Below are 25,110 nucleotides of genomic sequence, written 5' to 3' on the forward strand. Positions count from 1 at the left end.
GGAACGGCAATTCCTAATGAGGCCGAGAATGCCATCCTAATAGATACTATGCAGGAAATACACGGAGTTTTAGTGTAATTGGAGCCATTCAAAAATTATTTATTGATTTATTCTCAGTCACCATATCCTTACTTCCTATTGACTCTTGACCCTATTGCCTTCTTTCCTTCACCAAGTAATTCAGACCTCACAACCTCTTACCCAAATCTAACATTGCACTCAAACAAATGTCCCTATTTTCAATCTTAATTCCTCTCCCATCAGACCTTCTCCTTGTTCTTTTAAAACTCTATTTTAAAAATACTTGTTTTTTTAAAACTCTACTTCGAAACCAGCATTCTTGAAAACAGAATAAACCCTAAGCTCTCAGATTTTCTCACTCTCGCTCCTCTTCTTTGGATGCTCAATAAATTTGTTAAGATGATCATCAGACATGATTCCTACCTAAAAGTTCTGCAAACATGATATATAATACAAAGAGAAAAAAGAAGGAGCAAGCTTTTAGGAAACGGCCTGAAGTAAGTTAACGGTGAAGAAAGGAGAACAAAGACAGAAGCAATGAAGAGTTATGCGGTTGACGGCATGAGTCAAAGCAAAGGAGAGCTTGGAGGACAGCCAGACAAGGAAAGATGCAAAATCAAATGGGGGATGGTTTTCCACTGAGTCCCAGGACTGATCAGGAACTGCCCCGTCCACTCCAAGCATCCTAAGTGATGAGACCCAGGGATAAGAGAATAACTGTAAACACATTATTTATGTCACGACTTTTGAAAATATGATCATTGGGTAAAGCGTTTGTTACACAAGTTAGACCTGAGTTCGGATCCCTGGAACCCATGTACAAGCCTGGCATGGAGCCTGTAGTTGTAACCCCAGCAACACGGGAGTGGAGACAGGTAGATCTCAGACGAAATGTTAAGCTCTAGGTTCAGCTAGAGACTGTCTCAAAAGGAAGGTGGACTTTGATAAAAGATACCCAGAGTCAAACTCTGCTCTTCACACGCGAATATGCATCCACATACACGTGTGCACAACCCCCCACACTCACCTAAACCCGTTTCTTGCACTAATTTCTTGCTATAACATAATTATTCATGTTACATGTCTCAGAAAATAAGATGAATCATAGTTTTAAAAGGAAGAAATCTATTATATAAAAACAAAAGATGCTGTATAATTTCCTCTTATGTGATGAGTAGGGATTAACACAAATTACTCCTACTACTTTTTGTGAGAGAATATTTTCCTTTAAAAGTAGAATAGTTCTTACCTCAAGATGGTAGAAAGCACAATCTGAATAAATGAGTCTTGGCAACTAATAAACAACACAAAAAGGGGTCCACTTTTAAAATACAGGTACCAAGAGACAACACATATGCAACATCAAAATTACCTTTCAAACCATGTTTTTATACTGTGTGCAAATGACTCTCCAGGATACAGCTGATTATTCCTTAGGTACAAAAGAATGTTCAGTAGTTTGTCCGAATAGTGATCATCATTTATGTCTTTGCCAAAATCAAAGAAGGCTTTTAGAGTTTCCAGCAGAGGAATGAGATTGTGACCTAACAATTCCTGATACAAACTCCAGGCCACGTCCACATCCTGATGAAGGAGGGCTCCCTGAATACAGTCATTGTAATTCCTTTTCGAAGGGACCATGACTTTTTTAATGTCTTCTAACAGCAGCAGGGCCTCCCTCCACCTGTCCGAGTGGATCAATCCCCGGATGAGAATGGTGTTAGCCGTAGTTTCTAAACATTTGTACTTGGCTTTCATGATTTCATAGACGTCGATAACTTCTGATGTCTGCTTGTGAGAGACGCAGAGATACAAATACTTGACGAGTAAATTATACCCTACGATGCCATTGTTCCTTGCTGCGACCCATGCCAGGAGGGACTTAGCTACATCTACAGAGCTACTGCTGCCCACCATTTGCGAAATGACCCAGTCTTCAAAACTGGCCTTCCCGTTGAACTCCTCTTTAAGTTTATCCCACTCTTCGGAACTCAGGGGTTTAGTGGGAAGTTTGATTGTGCTCCTCACATGTGACGGGGCATGCGCTCTCTGCTGGGGATTGCTCGTTAAGTGTGACCTCTTCTTAGCTGCCCCGGCAGCAAAATAATGATCAGAAGAACCTTGCCTATTGCTATCATTTCCTTTCTTGAGTGTTCTAGCCTTGGCAAGCAGCAAATTCATTGCTTTGCTATTTGGAGGGGGCATGGTCTTGACAGAAAACCATCGGTGCTGGTTCCTGGTAACCGTGAGAAAGAAAAAGACAGGAGAGGTCGCAAGGCCCAGCTCAAAGGAAGGGGTGCTCGTCCAAAGTTTCGAAAAGCTCCGAAAACCAGGCAAATAGAAGGTCATTCTGCAGTGAGTTGAGTGAGGCTTAAAAATAAAGCAGCTCCGCTCTGCTATGGAAAACTACGAGATTGGAGGTTGAAGATAGTTGATGTACAATTCTTGAAAGGGAGACCTTGTGTTTCTCCCTTACCCCCCCCCCAAAAAAAATCACGATTGTACTTTAGGAGTGATTTAAAGGCAAGGAAAGCATACGAGTTATCTCCATTAAACAATGATCCAGGGATCTTCAACACCAGTAGCAAGTCCTAATCCAGAAGACCGCACGGGAATCCTATTACATTTCAATTTTTCGAATCTGAGGAAAAATCACAAGAGGGACCTCTTAGTTTGACTCAGGTGCATCACAACGGTCCTGAAGAAGGGCAAGACACCAGGAAAACTATAACAGGGAAATAAAAGTAATAACCTCGACCAGGAACCACCAACCGCAGTCCCACCAGCAAGAAAAAGTCTAGGGTCCCTTGCTCTTTACATTTTTTACAGGCCTTAAAACGACTCAAAGAAGAGGGATCGGGGGACGCAGCACAAACATTACAGGGAAGGAAGTGAGATCCAGAAAGAACTTAGACTTAACTGTATGGAGGGCCGACGAAAAGAAGTTCCCTTCATTCAACAACTCACCACGCCACGCATGCTTAACGTAACCATAAATGCGACAAAAACTACAGTGCCCACAAGGCACCGCACTGAATGAGCCGCCAGGACCTCAGTGGCTCGATTTCAGGCGTTCTATTGAGTCTGACGAAAAAAAAGAAAAGCAAGGTAATTTTGAAGCTTTTAATATCCAAGAGGGCTGGAGATGACTGCGGAAGCTTCTATTACATATTTGGAGACTGTCAAGGCTTCCAGAGCGAGAACGAAATGTGACGAAAGTGCTTTTCCCAAGTCGGAAAACCCAATGGATTCCTGCATCCTGCGGTGCGCACGCGCCAAAGGCCCGCTTTCAAGAACTCACGCAGGCTTCTTATTGGCCTTTAAGATCGGGTTTGGTGAGCAGGGATATTCACATAAGAATAATTTTTCATCTATTTCACGTCTACTTTTCGCCCCTGCTAGCGTGATCGCCGGGTCCGGAACAGATATAGCATTCAAGCTTTTGCCTCTGGAGCCACGGCTTCCGCCCGTGTCCAAGATGGCGTCCCAGCGTCCTTCTTAACTTCCCCCTGCCTTGGTGGCGTCTGACGTCGGAGCTGGTAGTGGGTGGAGCGGTTAACAACCCGCAAATGTAGGGTCCTCTGAGCGGGAGTCAGCCATGGACTGGAAAGACGTGCTCCGCCGGCGCTTAGCGTCGCCCAACACGGATCCAAAGCGTGAGTTCGGGAGGGACAGCCCGCCAGATAGCCCGCCCCAGGCCAAGAGGTGGCGGGTGGCGGAGGGGGGTGAATAGGGCGGGGAGGAGGAAGGGCGAGTGACACTTTCCGCGTCTGGTAAACTTATCTGACAAAAGAGAGTGCGTGGAGTGTGCATTCAGTGGTCCGCGGAGGGGTGACCCAAACTTTCCTGGTAAATCGAAAAGCGCAACCGTGGTACCCGTTTTCCACAATCTTAGGCGTATGCGGAATAACTGAGAACCTTGGTGCCCTTCGATCTTACCAAGACCTATTCATTCTTATAGCTTCCCCCCCTAGAGACAGGATGTTATGTAGTCCTGGTCAGTATTGACTTACTGGCCCTCCTTGCCCCAGTTTCCCGAGTGCCTGCGCCTTTTAACTCTCACTTTTCACATACCCCTCCATTTTAAATTTCATTAATCCGTTTTCCATTGTTCGTTCCCCGGCCCTCCACACTTTGCTTGCCCTTCAATCTGGTTAAATCCTTCCAATTCCACACCAACACCCAGGCAGCCGAAATGGGCTAAAGAACAGGACCTAGAGAGATGGCTCGGCCATCAAAGGCTAGACTGACAACCAAAAAGAAAAACAGAACCATGGTGAGTTCTCACTTAGAATCCATGTCCGCTAAACTAAAGTATATTTTAGTCGCATCTGCAGGAAGAGCATTTGGTCTTCCACACTTAATTCCTCTCATCCTCCCAAATCTCCAGTCTGCCCTCCCCATTGCTCACTGTAGTTGGTGCACTTGTTTTCAAATATGTATCTCGAAAAGGACTTAGAAGCAGTTAAAGGAGAACCTCAACTCCTTCCAGTTACCATTTCTCTAAGATGTTAGGTATTTATCCTTACATCCAACCTTCACCTTTAAATTTGATTGTTACCTTGAAATGAATTGTCACAAGGCAGTGGTGGCACAGGCCTTTAATCCAAGCTCTCGGGAGGTAGAGGCAGGTGGATCTCTGAGTTCTAGGACAGCCAGGGAGGGCTACACAGAAACCGTGTCTTTAGAAGAGAATTATCTGTACCCCTCCTGGAGTCCCTTCAGTCCCTCCTTAGGTTCCATTCCTTCTCATAGATCCTCCGGCTTCTCTTCAGTCTGATCCTCTCATACATTATCGGCTTTTCCTTTCCTCCTCCATCATTTCCCTTATCACTCACAAACATGTAATAGCCTGCGTGCATGTATGTATACCATGTTTGTGCAGTGTCGCTGAATGAAATTGAGGACTTGACTTGTAGGTATGATTGAGGAGATGGTCTTATTGTAGATATGAGGGAGAGTTCAGCCAGAGGCATCTGGAAGGCTCCAGACTGAGTATAGCCAGCAGAATAGACTGGACCATGAGAGGGGAGAGAGGGAAAGAAGAGAGTTGGGGGCAGGCGGACCAAGAGTGCACATGAGAGCCAAGAGCAGAGCCATGGGAGCATCGTGGCCAAAATGGATGAGTTCTATAGGATCGGAAGCCCAGCCCCTTGGCTGGAGACTTTCAGGGTAGGGGCAAGGTGAGAAGTCCCTTAAGGAGCCACAGGTACTGGGTAATACTGAGAGCTGTCCTGAATCAGCTTTGAAATGATAATAGGCACCTCAGCTGTTCATCCCTAAGCTTCTTTGAGACCAAACCCTGCAAAGGCCAGAAGAGGGTGTTGGATCCTCTGGAACAGGAGTTGCACTTAATTGTGAGCTGCCATATGGGTGCTGGGAAACAAACCCAAGCCCTCTACAAGAGCAGCAAGCCGACTGAGTTTTACTGCTTTTAATCCTACTGAGTCGTCCCTCCAGCTCCCCGCCAATGCTTGCCACACTTCTCTTCACCTTTACTAGGGATGCTGCCACTGCGCCATGGGTGTATTGCAAATTATCTGGATTGTGTGGTAGTATTAATAGCGCCTCCTCAAGACTGTTGCCGTCAGTGTAGTACATCCCATCCATGCAGCAAATCTCCTTTGCCTACGCAAGGATGTGTTCTTAGGATAGCCCGCCACCTGTGTCATCAGGCTTTCTTAATCGTTTAAAATAAACATGCTGGTATTTTTCCCGATTGAGAAACTTTCTCGGGCCAGGTACATGCATGTAGACGCCATCTCTCCAGAGGCAGAAGCAGGAAAACGAACGTAAGTTCAGTGCTATGCTAGTCTATAAAGCTCAGTGCTAGGCTAATCTACAAATAGTTCCAAGTCAGCCAGGAATACCAATCACACCTGTATCAAAAGAAAAGAATAGTAAAGGAAAAAACAAAAACAACTTTCCTGTATGAATTGCCTGCTTCTGGCTATACCTTAATTTTGTTTCCCTTATGGCAACACTTTAAAACTTCATGGCTAAAGCTGCTCTTGTCTATTATTTCTGCTTGTGAAGAATCATTAGTGACCTCTTGATTAGTGACCTTTATTTGCAAGGTTTTGCAATTTTCTCCATAGTACCAAGCCATACTAAAGAAACCATAGGCTTGGTTCAAGGTTAAAGGTTAACATGACAAGTACGAAAACTGCCCTGAGAAGTGAAGTGCTGAAGAATCAGTCCCTAGCCTCATCTCTGGAAGAAAATGAAATACAACAACGGTTTTGGGAAACTCAATGGCAGAATTGAAGAACCCGGTGAGGCTGGAGTGCAGATATGGCCCCGAGGCTCTGAGTGATCAAAGGAGATCTGGAAGTGTGTTAGAGCTTATGCTTTTGGGAGAGAGCTGGCAGAGACGTGTGATCTAGCCATGGTCACTCTCGTCTGTAATCCCAGCTCTTGAGAGGCTGAGACAGGGTTTATCACAAGCTTGAGGCCCGCCTGAGGCACAGAGTGAGACCCTGTTTAAAAAAAAAAAAGCTTGGGAATCTGGAGGAGGAGCTCTCAGGGTAGAGTGCTTGCAAGTGTGCACACTTCCCCGGGATTAGAACCTCAGTAAATACTGTCTCCACCGATGTTTACCCTAGATGAGGAAAAATGGCTCTATGAGAAAGTTGCCTGTCAACAGCAGACAGGTTGAAGGACAATAGAGCACTGAGTTTTGAGCCTCAGACAGTTTTGTTCTTTTTTTTTTTTTTTTCCTGAAAGAGGAGCCATGGTCATGAGGCCGAAATTGTACGAGGTCTGGGGCTGTGCCTGTCTTGCTTCCTCTAGCCACACTGTCCAGTACAGGACCTGTACAGCGGGTGCTTGGGTGTTTCGGTTCCTGTTTCTGGCACAGAGTTGAAGCAGAGCTCTGTATCTGCTTCCTAAGCACTCCACCGCTGAGCTGCCATCCTTGCCCTAGCGAACGCTTTTGGTAGAATGAACGGAAACACCTCAGGGTTTTTAAATGAGACAGTGACTTGAAGAGACGAGCTTCAGTGCTAAATCCAAGTACAGAGAACACACTGATTCTCAACGCACTGGACAGTTCAGTGACTGAAGGGAGGCTAGGTCAGTGGAAGGCTGTATTTCAAGTTAGTACATTCAGTGTCTAAGCACAGTTTTGAAGGCCTATTTGCCACTGTAGATATTTTAACTAGACTTTAATGTATAGGCTTTCCTGAGAAAAATAATATTTGTTGTTTGTGCTTTTCTTGCCTTAATTTTTCTTTCCTGTGTTGTTACTAGGGAAAAAAAGTGAACAAGAATTAAAAGATGAAGAAATGGATTTATTTACCAAATATTATTCCGAATGGAAAGGAGGTAGCAAAAACACAAATGAATTCTATAAGACCATTCCCCGGTTTTATTACAGGGTAAGTGATGTCTAAGTGGTGTTTCTGCATCTGTAAATGAAATGTAATTTCAAAAGTACAATCCAAAGCATATATTTTTGTAATAGGGGATTACATTGAACGTTTTTATATTTTATTACCCTCGATTTATCACTATGATAAAACACTTTGAATCCACTAAGATCTTGGACCAATAAGTTGGTACAAGAAGACAAAGTTATCCCCTTTTGGGGCTGGAGAGATGGCTCAGTGGTTAAGAGCATTGCCTGTTCTTCCAAAGGCCCTGAGTTCAATTCCCAGCAACCATATGGTGGCTCACAACCATCTGTAATGAGATCTGGTGCCTTCTTCTGGCCTTCAGGCATACACACAGACAGAATATTGTATACATAATAAATAAATAAATAAATAATTTTAAAAAAAAAGTTATCCCCTTTTCTGAGCTATAGACTCCTTTAATTTTTATTATAGAGATTAATAGTGAGTATGCTATTTGGTGATGTAGTCTCAGCAGGCATGCTGACTTTACCCAGACTGTCAAGCTAGTTCTACTTAATTTGATATTGACGTAAGGTGACTTTTGGAATGTGCTTTTAGTTGCCAGCAGAAGACGAAGTGTTACTACAGAAGTTAAGAGAGGAATCTAGAGCCGTATTTCTACAGAGGAAAAGCAGAGAACTCCTAGATAATGAAGAATTACAGGTACGAGTGGACTCAAGTGGCTTTAGATGTTGCCCGTTTCTTTCGTGCAGAAGTTTGCTGTGTCTCTTGAATTATCGCTCCAGAGGAGTTTTCTGAAGGCAGGTGTGTATGTGTGCATCAGAATCAGCTGCTGAGCTTGCTCGGCCTGGTTTCCAAGGATAATGCTCTTCTGGTTTTGTTGCTCTTCTTTCTTTCTTCCTTTCTTTCTTTCTTTCTTTCTTCTTCTTCTTCTTCTTCTTTTTTTTTTTTTTTATTTTTTTTTTTGTTTTTTTGAGACAGGGTATCTCTGTAGCTTTGGAACCTGTCCTGGAACTAGCTCTTGCAGACCAGGCTGGGCTCAAACTCACAGAGATCCGCCTGCCTCTGCCTCCTGAGTACTGGGATTAAAAATATGTGCCACTACCACCCAGCGAGGTTTTGTTTCTTAAATTCCCACATAATCCTAAGCAGTTGTCAAGGTTTGGGAAACACTACAGTACCGTCCTCTGCAGAAGTTCAAATATCCTAGCCCCTGCCATGGTGTGACTTTGAGCAATGGACTTGATACCTTTGTGCTTCAATTTTCATGTGTAAAGTAGAGATAGCTGCCCATATTAGATAGTTGCATGCATTAAAGAAGCAATATACTTTGACAGCTTAAAAATTTAGTGGGCACAATAAGTGTCAGTTATATTTATTACTAGTAGTCAAAATAATGGGGCATAAATTCACCTTAACTTTTTAGACAGAAATAATGCATTTACATTCTTAAATCTATTGTTAACTTATAACATCTTCATTTCCCTAATTCTCTTCAGAATTTATGGTTTTTGCTGGATAAGCACCAGATACCACCTATGATTGGAGAGGAAGCAATGATCAATTATGAAAATTTTTTGAAGGTTGGTGAAAAGGCTGGACCAAAGTGCAAGTAAGAATAATGTGATTTAAAGAGGAAAGTGTGTTCAGCATTTCTATTGCCCTAATGTCAATGGAGCTGAAGTCAGTGGTGTGACATTTGACTCACTACGTGAAGTGGCTGAAGTGTAATAAAATTATTTAGGGTCAAGAAAAAGTTGGAGGCTGGAGAGATGGCTTCGCCTGTCAGATTCCCAGCAGTTATGTAAAAGCGGGGCGCAGTAGCACATGTGTGCAGCTTCCAGTGTTGATAGGACAAAGGCTGGCAGGTCCGGGAAGTTCACTGGCCAGCCTGCTGGTCAGATCAGTGAGAGAATCTGTCTCACAAACAGGGTGGAGAGCGTTGAGGAAGACAGCTGCCGTCAACCTCTTGCTTCTTCATGTACCCACATGGCACATATGCACACAGCCACACCGTCATATACTATGCCGTGCATATAAAGTGTTGGTGTGGAGTGATTAAGAGAAATAATACAAAGCTCAGTGTGGTGATGCCTGTTGTAAGCCCAGCACAATAGAGACTGATGCAGGAAGATAATCGCAGATTCAGGGCCAGCCTGGGCTCCATAGTGAGTTCCTGTCTCAGATGAAAGAGAGAAATAGGACACATTGGGCATGGTAGTACACACCTTAATCTCAGTACTCGGGAAACGAAATAATTCAACTTAATGAAGTATAATAAAATTTATAGCAAGAAAAAAACTGCCACTGAGTGTGGTGGCACACACCTTAATCCCAGACTCAGTGGGCAAAATCAGGTGCATCTCCGTGACTTTGAAGCCACCCTACTCTATATAGTGAATTCCAGGCTACCCAGAGCTAAAGATCCTGTCACAAAAGAGGGAGCTAGAGGGAGAGAGGGATGGCAGGGTGCTGGGGGGGGGGGGCGGCAAATACATGTACATGTCATTCAGCACTCTAAAAACTGAGGCAGGAGGATTGTAAGTTCAAAGTTAGTTTGTGCTGTGCTGCATAGCAAAAAAGAAATGAGAATAAACAAAATAATGATGTTTAATGATTCTATGTCTTCATTACTTTTTTAATTAATTTATTTATTTACATGTATTGATGTTTTACCTGCATGTATGTCTGTGTTGAGGGTGTTAGGTCCACTGGAACTGGAGTTAGAGACAGTTGTGAGCGGCCATGTGGGTGCTGGGAATTGAACCCAGGTCCTCTGGAAAAGCAGTCAGTGCTCTAACCTCTGAGCCATCTCTCCAGCCCATCTTCATTCCTTTTTAACATACCAAAATGTACTTTTTCCTGCTTATAGTCTTTTAAATAAAAATATAATATAAATATAAAACAGATTCACTTACTATAAAGTCAGTTTTAAGGGCACACAAAAGGTAAACCAAGTGATAAATTAAATTCAGCCATCCAGAGCTGTTATAGGTAGAAGACAGAGTATGTGTCTGCACCAGATAGCTGGCCCTGAGGTGGTAACTTCACAGCCAGATTGGAGATGCATACCCAAGAGCAGGAACTGTATAGTGTATTTGTGGTTATTGGTTATAAGACCATGATATTCCTTTTGGACAAACTCTTTAATATAGTGTTTAAACTATTAATGCTTTTCAGCATTTTGAAATATAAACTATTAACTCAGTTAAGATTATGGATAACCTTTTAAATACCACATACGTCATGACTAGTGTATTAAATCATTTACACTGTATCTAATGTCCTAGGAGAATTTACTACAAGATGCTTCGAGCAGACACCAGTGGGGCGTGCTCAGTGATTGGTCCCATGCGTAGAATTCCATTCATGATTTAGTGTCTGTTCCTTTGTCTTACTAGACTAGAAATGTTGCCTTTACGTAACATGGTGGTGCAACCACCCCAGGAGTACGATGGTTCTTCTGTTAGCTGTTACAGGCATCAATGTGACCACTATGTAAACAAAGTCAGAGCCAGTTCTCATCCGAAGTGCTGGTGGTATGTGTAGGTGCCTTTAAAGATAGATCCCCAAGCTACTAAAGAGCAGCAGAGATGAAAGAAAAACCAAAAAAGATTCAACTGAGAATACTCTTTTATGGTTGGTTTGGCTTGGTTTGGTTTGATTTGATTTGAATCAGGATCTTGCTCTATCCTAGGCTGACCTGAAACTCATTTTGTAGCCCAGGCTGTCCTCAAACTTGTGGCAATTCTCATGTGTCAGTCTCTCGAGTGCTGGAAGTATAGCATTCACAGTCAGCTGTCCATTTTCTTCTAAGCACGTTTCTTATGCTGAGAGTATCTGTGCACTTCGTACTTAAAGGGAACTCTTTTTGTTTTGTTTTTCTTTTCTTTTTTCTTATTCAATCAGAGTTTTTCTGTGTATCTTTGGATATCCTGGAACTAGCTCTGTAGACCAGACAGGCTCGAAATCACAGAGATCCCTCTGCCTCTGTCTCCTGAGTGCTGGGATTAAAGACGTGCACCACAACCGCCTGGCCATTAAAATGAACTCTTTGGCTGGGCATAGTAGCACGTGTCTTTCATCCCAGTACTTGGAAGGCAAAGGTGAGCAAATCTCTGAGTTCAAGGCCAGCTAGGGATTCACAGTGAGATTCTGTTTCAAAAACAACAACAACAACAAAGGAATTCTGGGGGAGGGGGTGTTTTCTCACTCATCTGACCAATCTCATATCCAACTGGAGTTTATTGTCTCTTAACTTTGATTTTTAATTGTATGAATTTATGTTGTTTGCTAATTCTTATAGATGTCATTTTTGTACTATGCTGGTAGGCCATTTTAATTTTATTTCCTTTTTTAGACAATTTTTTACTGCGAAAGTCTTTGCCAAGCTCCTCCATACAGATTCATATGGGAGAATTTCCATAATGCAGTTCTTTAACTACGTCATGCGAAAAGGTGATTCGTTGTGTGTGTGAGTTTGAACTTCTGTCTGGGAATCAAGTAGGTGTTGGTCTGTGCTTTTCTGTTGCTTCTCCCATGGGACATGCTTTTTTCCTGTGCTGTTATGGTTCTGCTGTGCAACATACAGAGGTATGGTTTTCTGTATTAAAATTGAATTCATTATTTTAAACAAAAGCCTTGTGTACCCCAAGGATAGTGGCAAAGTAGAAATGCCAAAAGCAGATACACTTTTTTTCTCGGTCACATGTACCCTCCCCAGAAGGCCTTTCCCAGTCAGCTCTGTCCTGTTGCTCTAGTGTCCCCACCTTGCTGAAGTGGATATCTAATGGTGGTGTGAAGGAACAGATTTACACAAGGTGGAAAGGTGTGATCCTGAGGGCTTCACACAGTGTTGCACAAGTCTGTTTTGTGGTTGGCGATAAAATATTGAGACTCCTTAAGCTTAGAGGGCTAGTTCCTGATCTGCTGAGATCGCTGCCATTTAAGACAGTTGTTTGCGGGCTGCTCTTCCAAAGGACCTGGGTTCAATTCCCAGCACCCTCATAGCAGCTCACAGCTGTCTGTAATTACAGTTCCAGGAGACCCGACACCCATGGCAGAACACCTGTACACATGAAAATAAAAATATGAACAGAAAGAAAGAAAGAGAGGAAGGAAGAAAGAAGAAAGAGAGGAAGAAAGAAAGAAAGAAAGAAAGAAAGAAAGAAAGAAAGAAAGAAAGAAAGAAAGAAAGGGAGGAAGAGAAAGAGAGGAAGAGAAAGAGAGAAAGCTGTTTGCAAGCATCCTGAGAGGGACAGCTCCAGCAGAGAGCTGGTTCATCAGTTGGCGTGCGCTGTAAGACCAAGGGACTTCTCCCTCACAGCCTGCCTTAGTGACTTGTGTTTTTGCTTGAGAAGTAAAATCACTTTAATTCTTTTAAGAAACAGAACAAGAATTTTTTTTCAGAACAAATATTATAATAGATGATTTGAAATAATTTCAATTTACTAGTAATCACATTTCACTAATATATATGTCTGAAAGGATAATCTCAAACCCACAACTGTAGTCTTGGTTTCAAGAAGCCGGTATTAAAACATTTTGGAGTTGTTATGAATCTTCTAAGTACTATATGACCTGTGGAATCTTACTGTGTACCATTGTTAATTAATAGATCTGACTGCAGTAATTAACCTCAGGAGGATACAAGCTTCACTGAAGACAATGCTGTGCTAGCTCTCCCTGTTGAGTGGAACACCGGGTTTAATATGTGGAAAACAATATCCCCAAGGGCTGAGTTCTACTGTAGTAATCATGGCGGAATTGTTGAAATCTGCCGTTTCATGGCTTTTTTCTTTTGGTTTAAATGGCTTAGGGTGCTGGTTACTTAATGTCTGTGAGAATGGCCCTCTGGGGTTCTGGAGTTGGCCTGCACTTCAAATCTGGTGTCTTACTCTTATTTTCATATATGTGGTAAAGAACAGATCTCAGTATTTACATGTAACTTTCTTTTTTATTGTCAGTTTGGCTGCATCAGACAAGAATAGGACTCAGTTTGTATGATGTTGCTGGGCAAGGATACCTTCGGGAATCAGTAAGTATTGATCTAAATTTAATAAACGTGATAGACACTAAAATACTAACATTAGTCATCACTGAGTGAGTTGTGCTCGTAGCTAAATCTTACACTGTTTGATTTTGTCTTCGTAGCCTCGGCTCGCCTGATTTTACCTGCGTACACATGCTCATTTTGTGTATATTGACCACATAAATTCATCTGTAGGTGTTTTTCTTCTAGCCTTTTAAAAAAATCTTTTGAAGCTGGGTGGTGGTGATGCACACCTTTAATCCTAGCACTGGGGTATGTGGAGGGGGGCAGAGGCAGGCGGATGGATCTCCGTGAGTTCAAGGCCAGCCTGGTCTATAAGATCTACTTCTAGGACAGCCAGGGCTGTTACACAGAGAAACTCTCTCAAAAAACCAAAAACCAGACCAAAACAACAACAACAAAAAAAACCTTTTGTTCTTTTTAAAAAGAAAACGCAACTGAGCATCATAGCACGCTTCTAGTTCAAGCACTGTGGAGGCTGAGGCAGGAGGATTGTTGGGAGTTCAGGGGTAGCTGAAGCTCCAAAACATTATCAATAAATAAATAGAACATAACCTAACAGTTTTAAAAATGATCGATGGGAGTGGAGTGTGGTGCCACAAACCTGTACTCCTAGCTTAGGAGGCCAAGATACAAGAATCACTGCCAAGCTGGGTAGGACTATGTAGTGAGACCTTGTCTCTGAAATCCAAAAGAAAGAAAGAATGAGAGAGAGAGAGAGAGAGAGAGAGAGAGAGAGAGAGAGAGAGAGAAAGAGAACAATTACTGAAGAAAAAAGATTTGGATTTTTGATTTCCCACCTTCTCAGTGTGTGTGAGCTGTGCATGTTGGCATATGTTTATATGGACATGGAGGCCTGAGATCATGTTTGGTATATGTGTAGGCAGTCCTGCCTTCTCAGTGTGTGCGAGCTATGCATGTTGGCATGTGTGCAGGCAGATATGGAGGCCCGAGGGTGATGACAGGGGTCGTCTTCAGTCACTCTTCTTACTCAGTGAGGTCGGCTCAAATCCAGAGCTGACCACATAGCAAACCAGGTAGCTTGCTCTGGAGACTCGTAGTCAGTCTCCCAAGGCTGGTGCTGCAGGTGGGCCACCATGCCCACTAGCGCTCATAGGTCTGAGGATCTGAGCTAAGCAGTGCCCCGACCACTGAGAGATGGGGCAGTGCCCCGACCACTGAGAGATGGGGCCGGGCTCACATGCGCCACAGAACACACATGGAGATTGAAGGAGAGCTTCCTGGAGCTGGTTCTCCGTCCCCCATTCCCTGGACTTTAGGACTCAGACTCAGGTCTGCTAAGCCATCTCACCTCACCAGCTTGGTTATCTTCATGTATGTATTATTTTATGATTTGGATAAAGACCAGAAGAAAAAAAAAACTAGTGAGGCTTGGCTTTTACCCATAGATTTTGAGGGACATGATAGGTCACCAAGAGGATCCTTAGTTCCTATAGGACTCATGTCATTAGGCCTGGTTATGAATGGGATCAAAACCTCGTGATCCAAATGGCCATGCTACTTAGGTATTTTTGGCAGTTATCTAAATTATGTCAGTGTGTTTCTTTTTGGCTTTTTTTTCTCCAATATGGAGTCCTCCTTTAGACTTTAAGGGCAAAGGTCTGTTGGGCATAAGTATCAATAGAGCTAATGAGTTATTCAGGTATGTGTTTTGTTCATCATTTCTCCCTCCCAAGAACAGAGTGTGGCTCTTGTCCTTTAAGATTCAGACCCACATTGTAGTGAAGGACTTTGGCCTCTGCCGGTGTCTGTAGACATGGAAGCCAGTATAGCCGAACAAAAGCTCAAATGGCCGACGAGGTCGGAGAAATAGTGACCACACATTGAACCTTCAGGCCATCTGAGAGTCTAAAGAAACTGGTGAATGTTCCAATGAGTTGGTTTTGTTTTTTGTATTTTGTATTTATTACTCTGTGTGAGTGTGGAGGCCAGAGAACAGCCTGCAGGAGTTGCTTCTCTCTCTATCATGTGGGACCTGGGAATTGAGTCCAGGCTACCGGGCTTGGCTATAAGCACCTTTCCTCACTAAACTGTCTTGCCTGTGTCACGGTTTCTCGTCTTAAAGGTCACTCTGGATGTATTATGGACGAGTATAGGAGCACAGGATTGAGGGAGAAATGATGGGCGGCTGTCTGTCTATCGTCATGGAGTGAGGGCAAATGACAGTGGCCGCGGTGAATGGTGACTGTGGAAATGCGAGACGAAGCTGGGCGTGGACTGAAGAGGCTGAGACATGAGGTTACTCACAAGTTTGAGGCCAGCCTGAGATACATAGTGAGACCTTACCTCACCACTGTCACCCTAAAACTCACCCCCAAAGTAGATCTATTCAGTACACATTTTGGACATTCTACCTTCCTTCACCTCTACCACCCCACTCAAAAAAAAAGGAGAGCGAGAGAAAGAAATTGCACACCTGCTGCTAGATTGGACACTGGCAGAGGAAATGTGGACACCAAGGTTGGGAGAAAGCAGATGCAGGAGGAACCGTGAAGAGCTCGCTTTAGACACCAGGCTTGAGGTGCCTGTTTTCTTATGAGCTTAGATGTCTCTGCTCTACCAGGCATGTTATGCTTAGAACGATTAGAGCAGAAGGTAAAGTTGTTAAAATGAATATAAGATGCCACAGGAGACTTGTACTTGTTCATATGGATTTAGTGAGACAAAGCCCTTGTAGCCAGGCTGGCCTGGAACTTCCAGTGCTCCTGCTGCCACAGTAGGACTGTGGGTGTGCGGCAAAGAGTTTTCAGTATATTAACTTGGTGTCCTAATGCCGTTCCTTTTGCTGTAGTAAAATGCTCCAGTCAAAGCAATCTTAAGGGAGAAGGTGTTTGTTTGGCTTACACTTCCAGCGTCTAGTCTGCCATAGTGAGGAAGTCAAGGCAAGATACTTAACCAGCATTTTGTTTTGTTTCCAGGACTTAGAAAACTACATACTGGAACTTATTCCTACTTTGCCACAATTAGATGGGCTAGAAAAATCCTTTTACTCCTTTTATGTCTGTACAGCAGTTAGGAAGTTCTTCTTCTTTTTGGACCCTCTAAGAACAGGTAAAAAAAAAAATATGTAATTTAAATATTAGAATGTTTTTTATTGCATACTGTCTCAGTATTGGAGAAGTTTATCATTTCCCTTTGTTTTCTAATGTCAGCAACGTAATCTGACAAATTTCAGAAGAATTACAAGTGTACATGACAGCCACAATGCTTTGCTTTCTGTATAGATCTTCCAGAATATTCTTGCACTGACTGTATCCAGCTATGCGATGGTTGGATGTCACCTACTGCCTCTGCCTGCAGAGTGGTCGGGATTATAGGAGTGTCACCACACCTGACAAAGGGAAAGCTGGGAAGAGGGACTTTGGTGACATTGGTGGCAGAGGTGCTTGCTAGAAACGATCTTCTAGAAGTAGGACCCTTAGCCTTCAACCACAGAGCTGTCTCTCAGCCTTACCAGTATTGCTCCTATTCCCAAAATATGACATATCCTTTTGCAAATCTGATAGCATACTTTTAGTAGGCATTTACTGCTTAGTTTCTTCTAGTTGGAGGCAGGAGGCCAGCGTGGTCTGCAGAACAAGTTCCAGGACAGCCATGGCTACACAAAGAAACGCTATCTCAAAAAACAAAATTAAAAAACAAAATGAATATATAGAAGTTTTGTGGGTTACCAGGGGTTTTTTTTTTAATGTTTTTGTTGTTTGGAATGTTTTTACTTTGCTTTGCTTGTGTGTGTGTGTGTGTTTTTCATTGTTTCAACTTTGTAACAAAATAATAAGGAACCTAAGAGCTAGATGTTTATCATTGACTACATGATTGTCTTTGTAAAATAACACCTTTAAAAAATAACTTCTCAAAATGAAATTGTGTTTTCTTATATTTTTTAAAGGGAAGATCAAAATTCAAGATATTTTAGCATGCAGCTTCCTAGATGATTTACTGGAGGTAAGTATTTATTAAGCTATTTAATTTTGTCACACAATAATTGCTATTTTGTAATCATATTTCTGTGTTTCTTTAGCTAAGGGATGAAGAATTGTCCAAAGAGTGTCAAGAAACAAATTGGTTTTCTGCTCCTTCCGCCCTGAGGGTCTATGGTAGGATCCCATTACTAAAGTTCATTACCCATTTCTCATGGTGTCCACAGGCCTGTTTTATACACAGGCTATTTATTTAAGCCCACAGTATTCTCCCCACTTAAGGGTTGGTACTCTAGATTACCAAGATGTACTTCTTACTTTATTTCTGGAACTCTTCCATAGTTGGTATGGTTTGTTTGCAGTAGAATAATATAATTTGATTTATTTTCATTGGCTCAGGACAATAGCTGTTGTTTTATTCTATGATAAAATGCTGTGTCAGGATGCACAAAGGGGGGGTGTTTGGGAGTGATTTGGATTTATTGAACTTCATCAGTGTTCTCCAGCATCGTTTTGGATGGTCTCCTGACTCACTTAGGATCCATTACCTCTGACTTAGAATCTATTATCTCCGACTTAAGCTGAAAGTGTTTTGTATGTGAGTGTGCGTGTTTCCTGTGGACCCCTCCCCCACCAAGTTTAGAAACCTATGAATGTTCTAACTGTCCAAACTATAAACAAAAATGTAAGTGAAATAGTCAGAGAGCACAGACTGTATTGTGGGCATTTCTGTGTGGATCTAGCTGGGTAGTTGCTCTAATCAAGGTCTGACGGTCACCAACTATTACCTCTAAGCCACTACCTTTTCCACCTGTGTATTTAGTTTCACTTCGGAGTCAAACTATTAGGTAATAAAATAACATTTCTGTTCATGTCCAGCCTTGGTCATTAATTAAAAAATATTTTGGTCCTGAGTCTGTTCCTATTATCTTTTTCCAAGGTCAGTATTTGAATCTTGATAAAGATCACAATGGCATGCTCAGTAAAGAAGAACTCTCCCGTTATGGAACAGCAACCATGACCAATGTCTTCTTAGACCGTGTTTTCCAGGAGTGTCTCACCTACGATGGAGAAATGGTATTGAAATCTGCTGTTTAATTTCAAAAATCTAGGCACCTACAGTTTAATGGCTATTTTCTTGATGAAAATCATAGTTTTTTATTTGCCTGTCTCAGGGAGACCACACTGGCACTGAGCTTGATTTGTAGCAAGAATGATCTTGAACTCTTGATCCTCCCGTCTATCCATCCCGAGTGGCAGGACTATAGGAATGTGCCGGCATGCCTTGCTTCCTTCAGCTTTATTACTACCAGTGTGCAACCGGCTCTTAAAATTATTATCACTGATTAATAACAGAATCTTAAATGTCAGTGGAATTACTTGTCATGCTGAGTCTGTTCTTAAGGGAATTCGATTAAAATACTTCCAGGCTTAGAACACATAGAAAAATTAAGTATTTTCCTCATTTCATGGTCAGTATACCTAAGGTATAGAAGTGTGAACTAGTAAAGAGAAAGATCTGAACATTCAGTAAAACCTGTAAAACATTTTTCCCCCCAGACAGGGTTTCTCTGTGAAACCCTGGCTGGCCTGGAACTCACTCTGTAGACCTGACTGGCCTGGAACACACAGATCCACCTGCCTCTGCCTCCTGAGTGTGGGGATTAGAAATGTGTGCCACCACCGCCCGGCTGTAAACCATTTCTATATAAATAGTTCAGTCATTAAATTACCAGGCCTGACATAGACCTTGTACGTTCTGATTTAAATCAGGCCCATTGTCTTAATCATTTGAGAGAGAGATCCCTCTGTTGCAAAGCTGGCTGGAACTTCCTGTGTCGGCTCCATCTGTGAAGCCATTGCCAGCTAAATCACAGCACACTGGATTACTGTGTCTGCATTAGTAGCCGAGGATAACTAGCGTGCAGTTGTCCCTTCCCCTCTCAAAATACATGGAAGTAGAGCAACACTTCATTTTAGAACTTAGATCTTACACAGATTATAAAGGTCTTATAGAGGTGCTGCGGGAGCGCCTTCTGCTCCGTCAGCCAATAACCGCTGAAATATCAGCCCACTGGGGCGTGGTATATTTCTCTTTTAAAAAGAGCGGCAAGCCTCGGCTCGGCTCGGTTCCCGCACTTGATTCCGGCTCTTGATTCCGGCTCCTGCTCCAGCAACTATTGACTGAAGGAGTGGAAGGTACTCCCGCAGCATCGCAGAAGGTACTCCCGCAGCATAGAGGGGTAGAGATTTTGTTAAATATTCTCTTTGATGTTTTCAAAACACATGAGAAATAAAATTCTTTTTTAGTGGATGGTGGGAGACCTATGTAGCTCTGGCTGGCCTTTAACTCACTATGTAGACCAGTCTAGCCTCAAATGTGCCTCTGCCTCCCTGGTGCTGATTAAAGGCATATATCACCATGCCTAACAAGAAAGCTTAAAAAAAAAAAAGTGACACTTGACACTCAACAGAGATCTACCTGCCTCTGCCCTCTGAGTGCTGAGATTGAAGAGTCAGACCACCACACCAAGCTTTGATAAGAAAAATCCTAAAGAGCACTTTTAAAAAATCAGTATTCTTGCTATTAAAAACATGTGGAAGCCAACCATGGTGGTACAAGCCTGTAATTCCAGCACTTGAAAGATAGAGGCAGAAGGATCAAGAGTTTAAGATCAGCCTGGGCTATACAAAACCCTGTTTTAAAAAACGAACAACAAAAGGCCAGAGAATAAAAATGTCAGAGGGACTAGGAAAGGTGATGCACACCTGTAACCCCAGAACTCAGGGAAATGAGGCAGGAGGATTTTGTTTAAAGTCAGCATGGATTAGAGTATAGAGCATCCATCGCTTCTCAACCTGTGGGTCATAACCCCTAGAGACCACCCAGAACCACAAATATTTACAGTATGATCATACAGTAGCAAAATTATAGTTATGAAGTAGCAACGAAAATAATTTTATGGTTGGGGTCACCACAACATGAGAAGCTGTATCAAAGGGTCACAGCTTTAGGAACGTTGAGAATCACTGGTATAGAACATCTCAAAACAAATAGAGAAACACAGTAAGGATTTAATTTTCCAAACCAAGGCTGCTAAAGAAATAATGGTACAGATGAGAGCACTCTTACACTGTAGTAGGCCAGTGTGGTACAGATGAGAGCGCTCTTACACTGTGGTAGGCCAGTGTGATGCAAGCAGGCTGACAGGCAGCACCACTCTCCAACAGCAAAGGAAAACTGACTCCACAGCTCTTGACATAGACTTGGAGGGTTGGCATAAACTGATACCTTCTGGTGAATAACAGAGTCAGAGGCAGATGGAGTCAGGCCGTGATGAAGCTCCATCTCCTTAACTCACTTTTGCTTTTTGTTTTCTGAGACAGGGTTTCTCTGTGTAGTCCTTGCTTTCCTGGAACTTGCTCTGTACACTAGGCTGATGACCAGCCTGGTCTACAAGAGCTGGTTCCAGAACAGGCTCCAAAGCTACAGAGAAACCATCTCAAAAAAAAAAAAAACCTCAGAGATTCGCCTGCCTCTGCCTCCTGAGTGCTGGACTTAAAGCGTGCACCACCACTGCCCAGTACAAAGAATATTTTTAGTCATATTCTATAAAATCTTTTCTAAGAATGTGAACTTCTTTTCCAAGTGAGTATTCTTTTTATCATATTAGACAAGTATTCTGCCAGGCGTGGTGGCTCACATCAGTAACACAGCACTCAGGAGGCTGAGACAGAAGCTCCTTGAGTTTGAAGCTAGCCTGAGCCGCATAGTGAATTCCACGAAAGCCCGGGGTGAGACTGTTTCAACTACAAACAAAGAACTTCAAGATGCAGGCATTCTGTTCTGTTCATGTCTTTAGCTTCCATTCATATTTTTAAATTTTTTTTGTTTGTATATATGCAAGTTTACATTCCTGTGTATTAAGTCTGCAACTTCGAGTATCATCCTTAGGAATGCCGACACAGGATCTCTGGTTGACCTGGAGGCACTAATTACGTTAGATTGGCTGGCCACCACACCCTTAGGATGCTGGTCTTCCCTTAGCCAGCATCAGGGCTACAAGAGCACGCCACCATCCCAGGCATCTTTACTTGGGGCTCGAGAGAGAACTCGGGTTCTCATGCTTGTGGGGCTAGCACGTTACCACTGACCCAGCCTCCTCGTTCTATTGGAAATCATCTGATTCCTTTTTTCTTTTGTTTTGGAGAAACTTGCAGGCCCATGCTGGCTTCAGCACAGATCCTCCTCTTCAGCTTTCAGGGTTCTGAGTTGCAGGCATGCCACCAAGCTCAGACCTGCTGTAGACTAGTTCCAGAATCCATTTCGGGTATCAGCCTCCATAGGTGCTACACGTACTGGCTCCGGTGGACTGCATCATCTCTAGGTCACCTGTAATTCCTAACACAGTATAAATGCTATGCAGCTGTGCTGTGTTGTTTGAGTACTAATGGCAGGAAACGTCTATGTTAGGTGCAAATCAAAACTTTTACGCAAATATTTTCAGCCCAAGGGTAATTGAATCCATAGAAATGGAACTCACAGACATGATGAGTGGGTTCTGAATAGTAATTTAAATAGACTGGTGTTCATTCTAGAGACAATAAATTCTTCAAAGAAACTATACCAAAATGAAGACATAAATTTAATGGCAGCATAAAATAACTTAATCACTGTCTTGACAATTTTATAGTATGGAAGAAAATTATATTTTAAGCAAATCTCGCAAAGAAAATGAGCTGGTTCTCAGAACTGTCCTAGATTAGCGCCTCTGTGGAATTCCTCAAAACCAACGCTAAGTGCACAAGTGGATTTATTTCCTATTTTAAAAAAGTTAAATTTGCCATCTGTGATTGCAAACTACTTCACCTTGGCAGATACTCATCTAAGATTCCACTGCAGACTCTGAATGTTTCCCCTTCTGTAGGACTATAAGACCTACCTGGACTTTGTTCTCGCCTTGGAAAACAGAAAGGAGCCTGCAGCTCTGCAGTACATGTTCAAACTGCTGGACATTGAGAACAAGGGCTATCTGAACGTCTTTTCCCTGAACTATTTCTTTAGGGTGAGTATGGTGGGTAAGGAGCTTTGTTACCCTAAGATACAGTAAACTCTCTGGTTTATTTATTGACAGTTTTACCTAACTTGATTTTAAATTGAAAATGATTACTATAATAGATTTAAACTGGAAATCAAGTATGTTTTGTTCCTTCTATTTTTAGGAAATATATAATAGGAAAGTAAAGCTTTTTCAGTATTCTCTTCTGGAAACAAACATGAGGGGCTCAACCAGCTTTTGGAAATAGCAACAGCAGCCTGCAGCCTTAACCCTCCTTCCTGAGCCCAGGTTCCCAGTAGCTGCAGTGTAAGCGTAGGAAGCCCGTGATTATGGTCCTCCAGTTGTAGACTGGACTGCAGTGCTCGGGGAGATGGCGAAGCTCAGGCTTACAGTGTGGACAGGAACTGGGGCGAGGAGGGGCTGGGAATCAGGGACTTAACTTTTTATTTAGATTTATTTCCATTAAATACAGGCCATACAAGAACTAATGAAAATCCATGGCCAGGATCCTGTTTCATTTCAAGATGTCAAGGTTAGTCTTTTACGTACTTACATAAAAACAGATAATATAACCATGATAATAATAATGTTATATCCAATTTTATATGAAAGTAATTTGTGAACTATGAAACACTATTCCAGATCAGATTTTTGCTGTTACTTGTTCAGAACTGTTCTGCTGTTACTTGTTCTCCATCATCAGAAATGGAGACAAATTTGGATTTTCTGATTAATATAGTTGATTTCACTATCAGCCTTGTGTTCTCATGTACATACTCATTTTATTTGAAAAGTGTCAGTTAGCATGCATCCTTTAGCAGTCCTTTTCGTTGTAAACTAAACATTCAACTGAAGGACTGTTTAGGTTCAAGCCCTGTTTTAGTATGCTGTCTCAAAGAGCCTGCATGCTTTGATCTATTAGATTTAAAGAAACATCCATTTTTCAGTATGAAAACTGTCATTCCTCGGGGCTGGAAAGATGGCAGAGCGGGCGACAGCACCAGAGGCCTGCGCTTTACCCCAGCACTCGTGCGGGGTGCGGCTGGGCAGCTCTCAGCCATCTGTAACTCAGCTCGGGGATCCAGTGCCCTCCTGAGCTTTGTAGGTCCTGGCACACACGTAGCATTCACACACACAAATATATAAAAACAGATCTAGAAAACATCATTTTTTGAAACACATGATGCTACTTGGTATTTAGTTGGCAGCTTCACCAGTTAGGAAGAAACATCCAGTGGATCTTTTTGGTTTTAGTTGAGTATCATAATAAAATACCCCAACCAGTTTTAACCAGGAATAAGCCTGAAGCACTTTTCTGATACAATACAAATGAAGGAAATTACAAACTTTGTAACGTGAGTTTAAGAACCAGCAACCTAATCGTCAACCAATCTGGGAAAACTGCAGTTGAAAAGTTATATTTTATGAACCCGAGTTACTCTATAAATTTGTTAAAAATGTAACTGCTTATAATGCTAGCTACTAAATAATCTTTGAGTGATTTTACCATACAGGATTAGAAAATGCTGGGCGGTAGTGGTACATTCCTTTAATCCCAGCACTTGGGAGGCAAAGGTAGATCTCTGTGAGTTCGAGGTCAGCCTGATCTACAAAACAAATTTCAGAACCCATGGGTGTTAACACAGAGAAACCCTGTTTGGACAAAAAAAAAAAATTAGAAAACACAGGTTACTGCCTTGAATATTTATCCCGTACACTTCATAACATAGAAGAGGTTCTTCCATGAGTTCTAGTTCTAGTTGAATCTTGGCACAGTTTTGTTATTCTGTGTGACTAACTCTTTAATGTGGAGTTCTGGCCCTCCCATAGTGGGATTGGAGTAGAAGGCGCTGTTATTATGGGAAGTGACGTCTTCTCACTATCTCTGAACCACTTGAATTTTTAATATTTAGCTGAGCTCTTAAGAGGTGTGACAGTGTGGCTTTGCGGCAGAGCGCTCGCCTGACTGGAGACAGCTTGGGTTGATTCCCAGCACTGGGAATGAAGAAGGTTCTGCCCAGACATTTCCCCAGCATTAGAAGGCAATAAAAAGTGTGACAGTTGCAGCCAAAGAATACTGCATTGGACAGCTCTGCCATTAGTTAGCTATGAACTTGGATTAAACTCTGAGCCTGTTTTCTTCCTCTATAAAATGAGAGATGATTATCATACAGCTAAGGAATCGCCCAAGAAAAGTGTGGCTAAGGAGATTTCTATCAGGTGGAAAAGAAAAAACTAGAATAAAAATTGGACAGTAGTTCAAATGTCCACCCTGAATTTTCCATCATTGTATGACAGAAGTCACTTCAACCAGCTTGTATTATTATCTTTTCTCCTACAGGATGAAATCTTCGACATGGTAAAACCAAAGGATCCTTTGAAAATCTCGCTTCAAGATCTAATCAACAGTAATCAAGGAGACACAGTCACCACCATCTTAATCGATCTGAATGGCTTCTGGACTTATGAGAACAGAGAAGCCCTTGTTGCTAATGACAATGAGAACTCTGCAGACCTCGATGACACATGACCTCTGAAAGACCACACTGCCTTCATAAAGACGCTTGAAGGCTGCATGCAGACCCTCTGGGGCAAAATCCTTAGAAACATTCTAAATAAAACTCATCACATGCCTGTAAACACAGCAAATGTTGCTTACTAGAGTTTTGGTTGCAACT

General features: G+C 42.4%; 2 protein-coding genes across 4 annotated transcripts in view; one reads left to right on the forward strand and one right to left on the reverse strand.

Annotated features, from left to right (window-relative positions):
* Nucleotides 1-3,076, reverse strand: part of Prorp (protein only RNase P catalytic subunit) — a 100,533-nt gene extending 97,457 nt beyond the window's left edge. For both annotated transcript variants that reach the window (XM_048415794.3, XM_048415795.3), the window contains exons 1-2: nt 2,942-3,076; nt 1,394-2,662 (exon numbers count right to left, since the gene is read on the reverse strand). In XM_048415794.3, coding sequence (XP_048271751.3) covers nt 1,394-2,370 — 977 coding nt within the window. In that variant the 5' untranslated portion in view covers nt 2,371-2,662; nt 2,942-3,076. The remainder of the gene's footprint in view (nt 1-1,393; nt 2,663-2,941) is intronic.
* On the forward strand, nt 3,018-25,081 carry Ppp2r3c (protein phosphatase 2 regulatory subunit B''gamma). 2 transcript variants are annotated; one of them, XM_085697626.1, is made up of 13 exons: nt 3,018-3,129; nt 7,273-7,400; nt 7,977-8,081; nt 8,879-8,991; nt 11,740-11,837; nt 13,346-13,416; nt 16,371-16,503; nt 17,342-17,397; nt 17,474-17,549; nt 18,313-18,449; nt 22,301-22,438; nt 22,905-22,964; nt 24,774-25,081. In XM_085697626.1, the coding sequence occupies exons 1-13, from the start codon at nt 3,018-3,020 to the stop codon at nt 24,960-24,962; spliced, it is 1,416 nt and encodes a 471-aa protein (XP_085553752.1). In that variant the 3' UTR covers nt 24,963-25,081. The 2 variants fall into 2 exon arrangements, with proteins under 2 accessions (XP_085553752.1, XP_048271758.1); XM_048415801.3 differs by lacking the exon at nt 3,018-3,129 and adding an exon at nt 3,369-3,677.
* Nucleotides 25,082-25,110: the final 29 nt, after the last annotated feature.

The sequence above is a fragment of the Myodes glareolus genome, chromosome 11 (genome assembly GCF_982192425.1).
Source record: "Myodes glareolus chromosome 11, mMyoGla1.1, whole genome shotgun sequence".
Classification (NCBI taxonomy): Eukaryota; Metazoa; Chordata; class Mammalia; order Rodentia; family Cricetidae; genus Myodes; species Myodes glareolus.

Excerpts from the sequence above, each read along its gene's own strand:
- Ppp2r3c (XM_085697626.1), top strand. The coding sequence starts at position 3,018 with ATGCGACAAAAACTACAGTGCCCACAAGGCACCGCACTGAATGAGCCG. Across the intron at positions 8,992-11,739 it reads AAGGCTGGACCAAAGTGCAA|ACAATTTTTTACTGCGAAAG; the intron begins GTAAGAATAATG and ends TTCCTTTTTTAG. Across the intron at positions 17,398-17,473 it reads TCCTAGATGATTTACTGGAG|CTAAGGGATGAAGAATTGTC; the intron begins GTAAGTATTTAT and ends GTGTTTCTTTAG.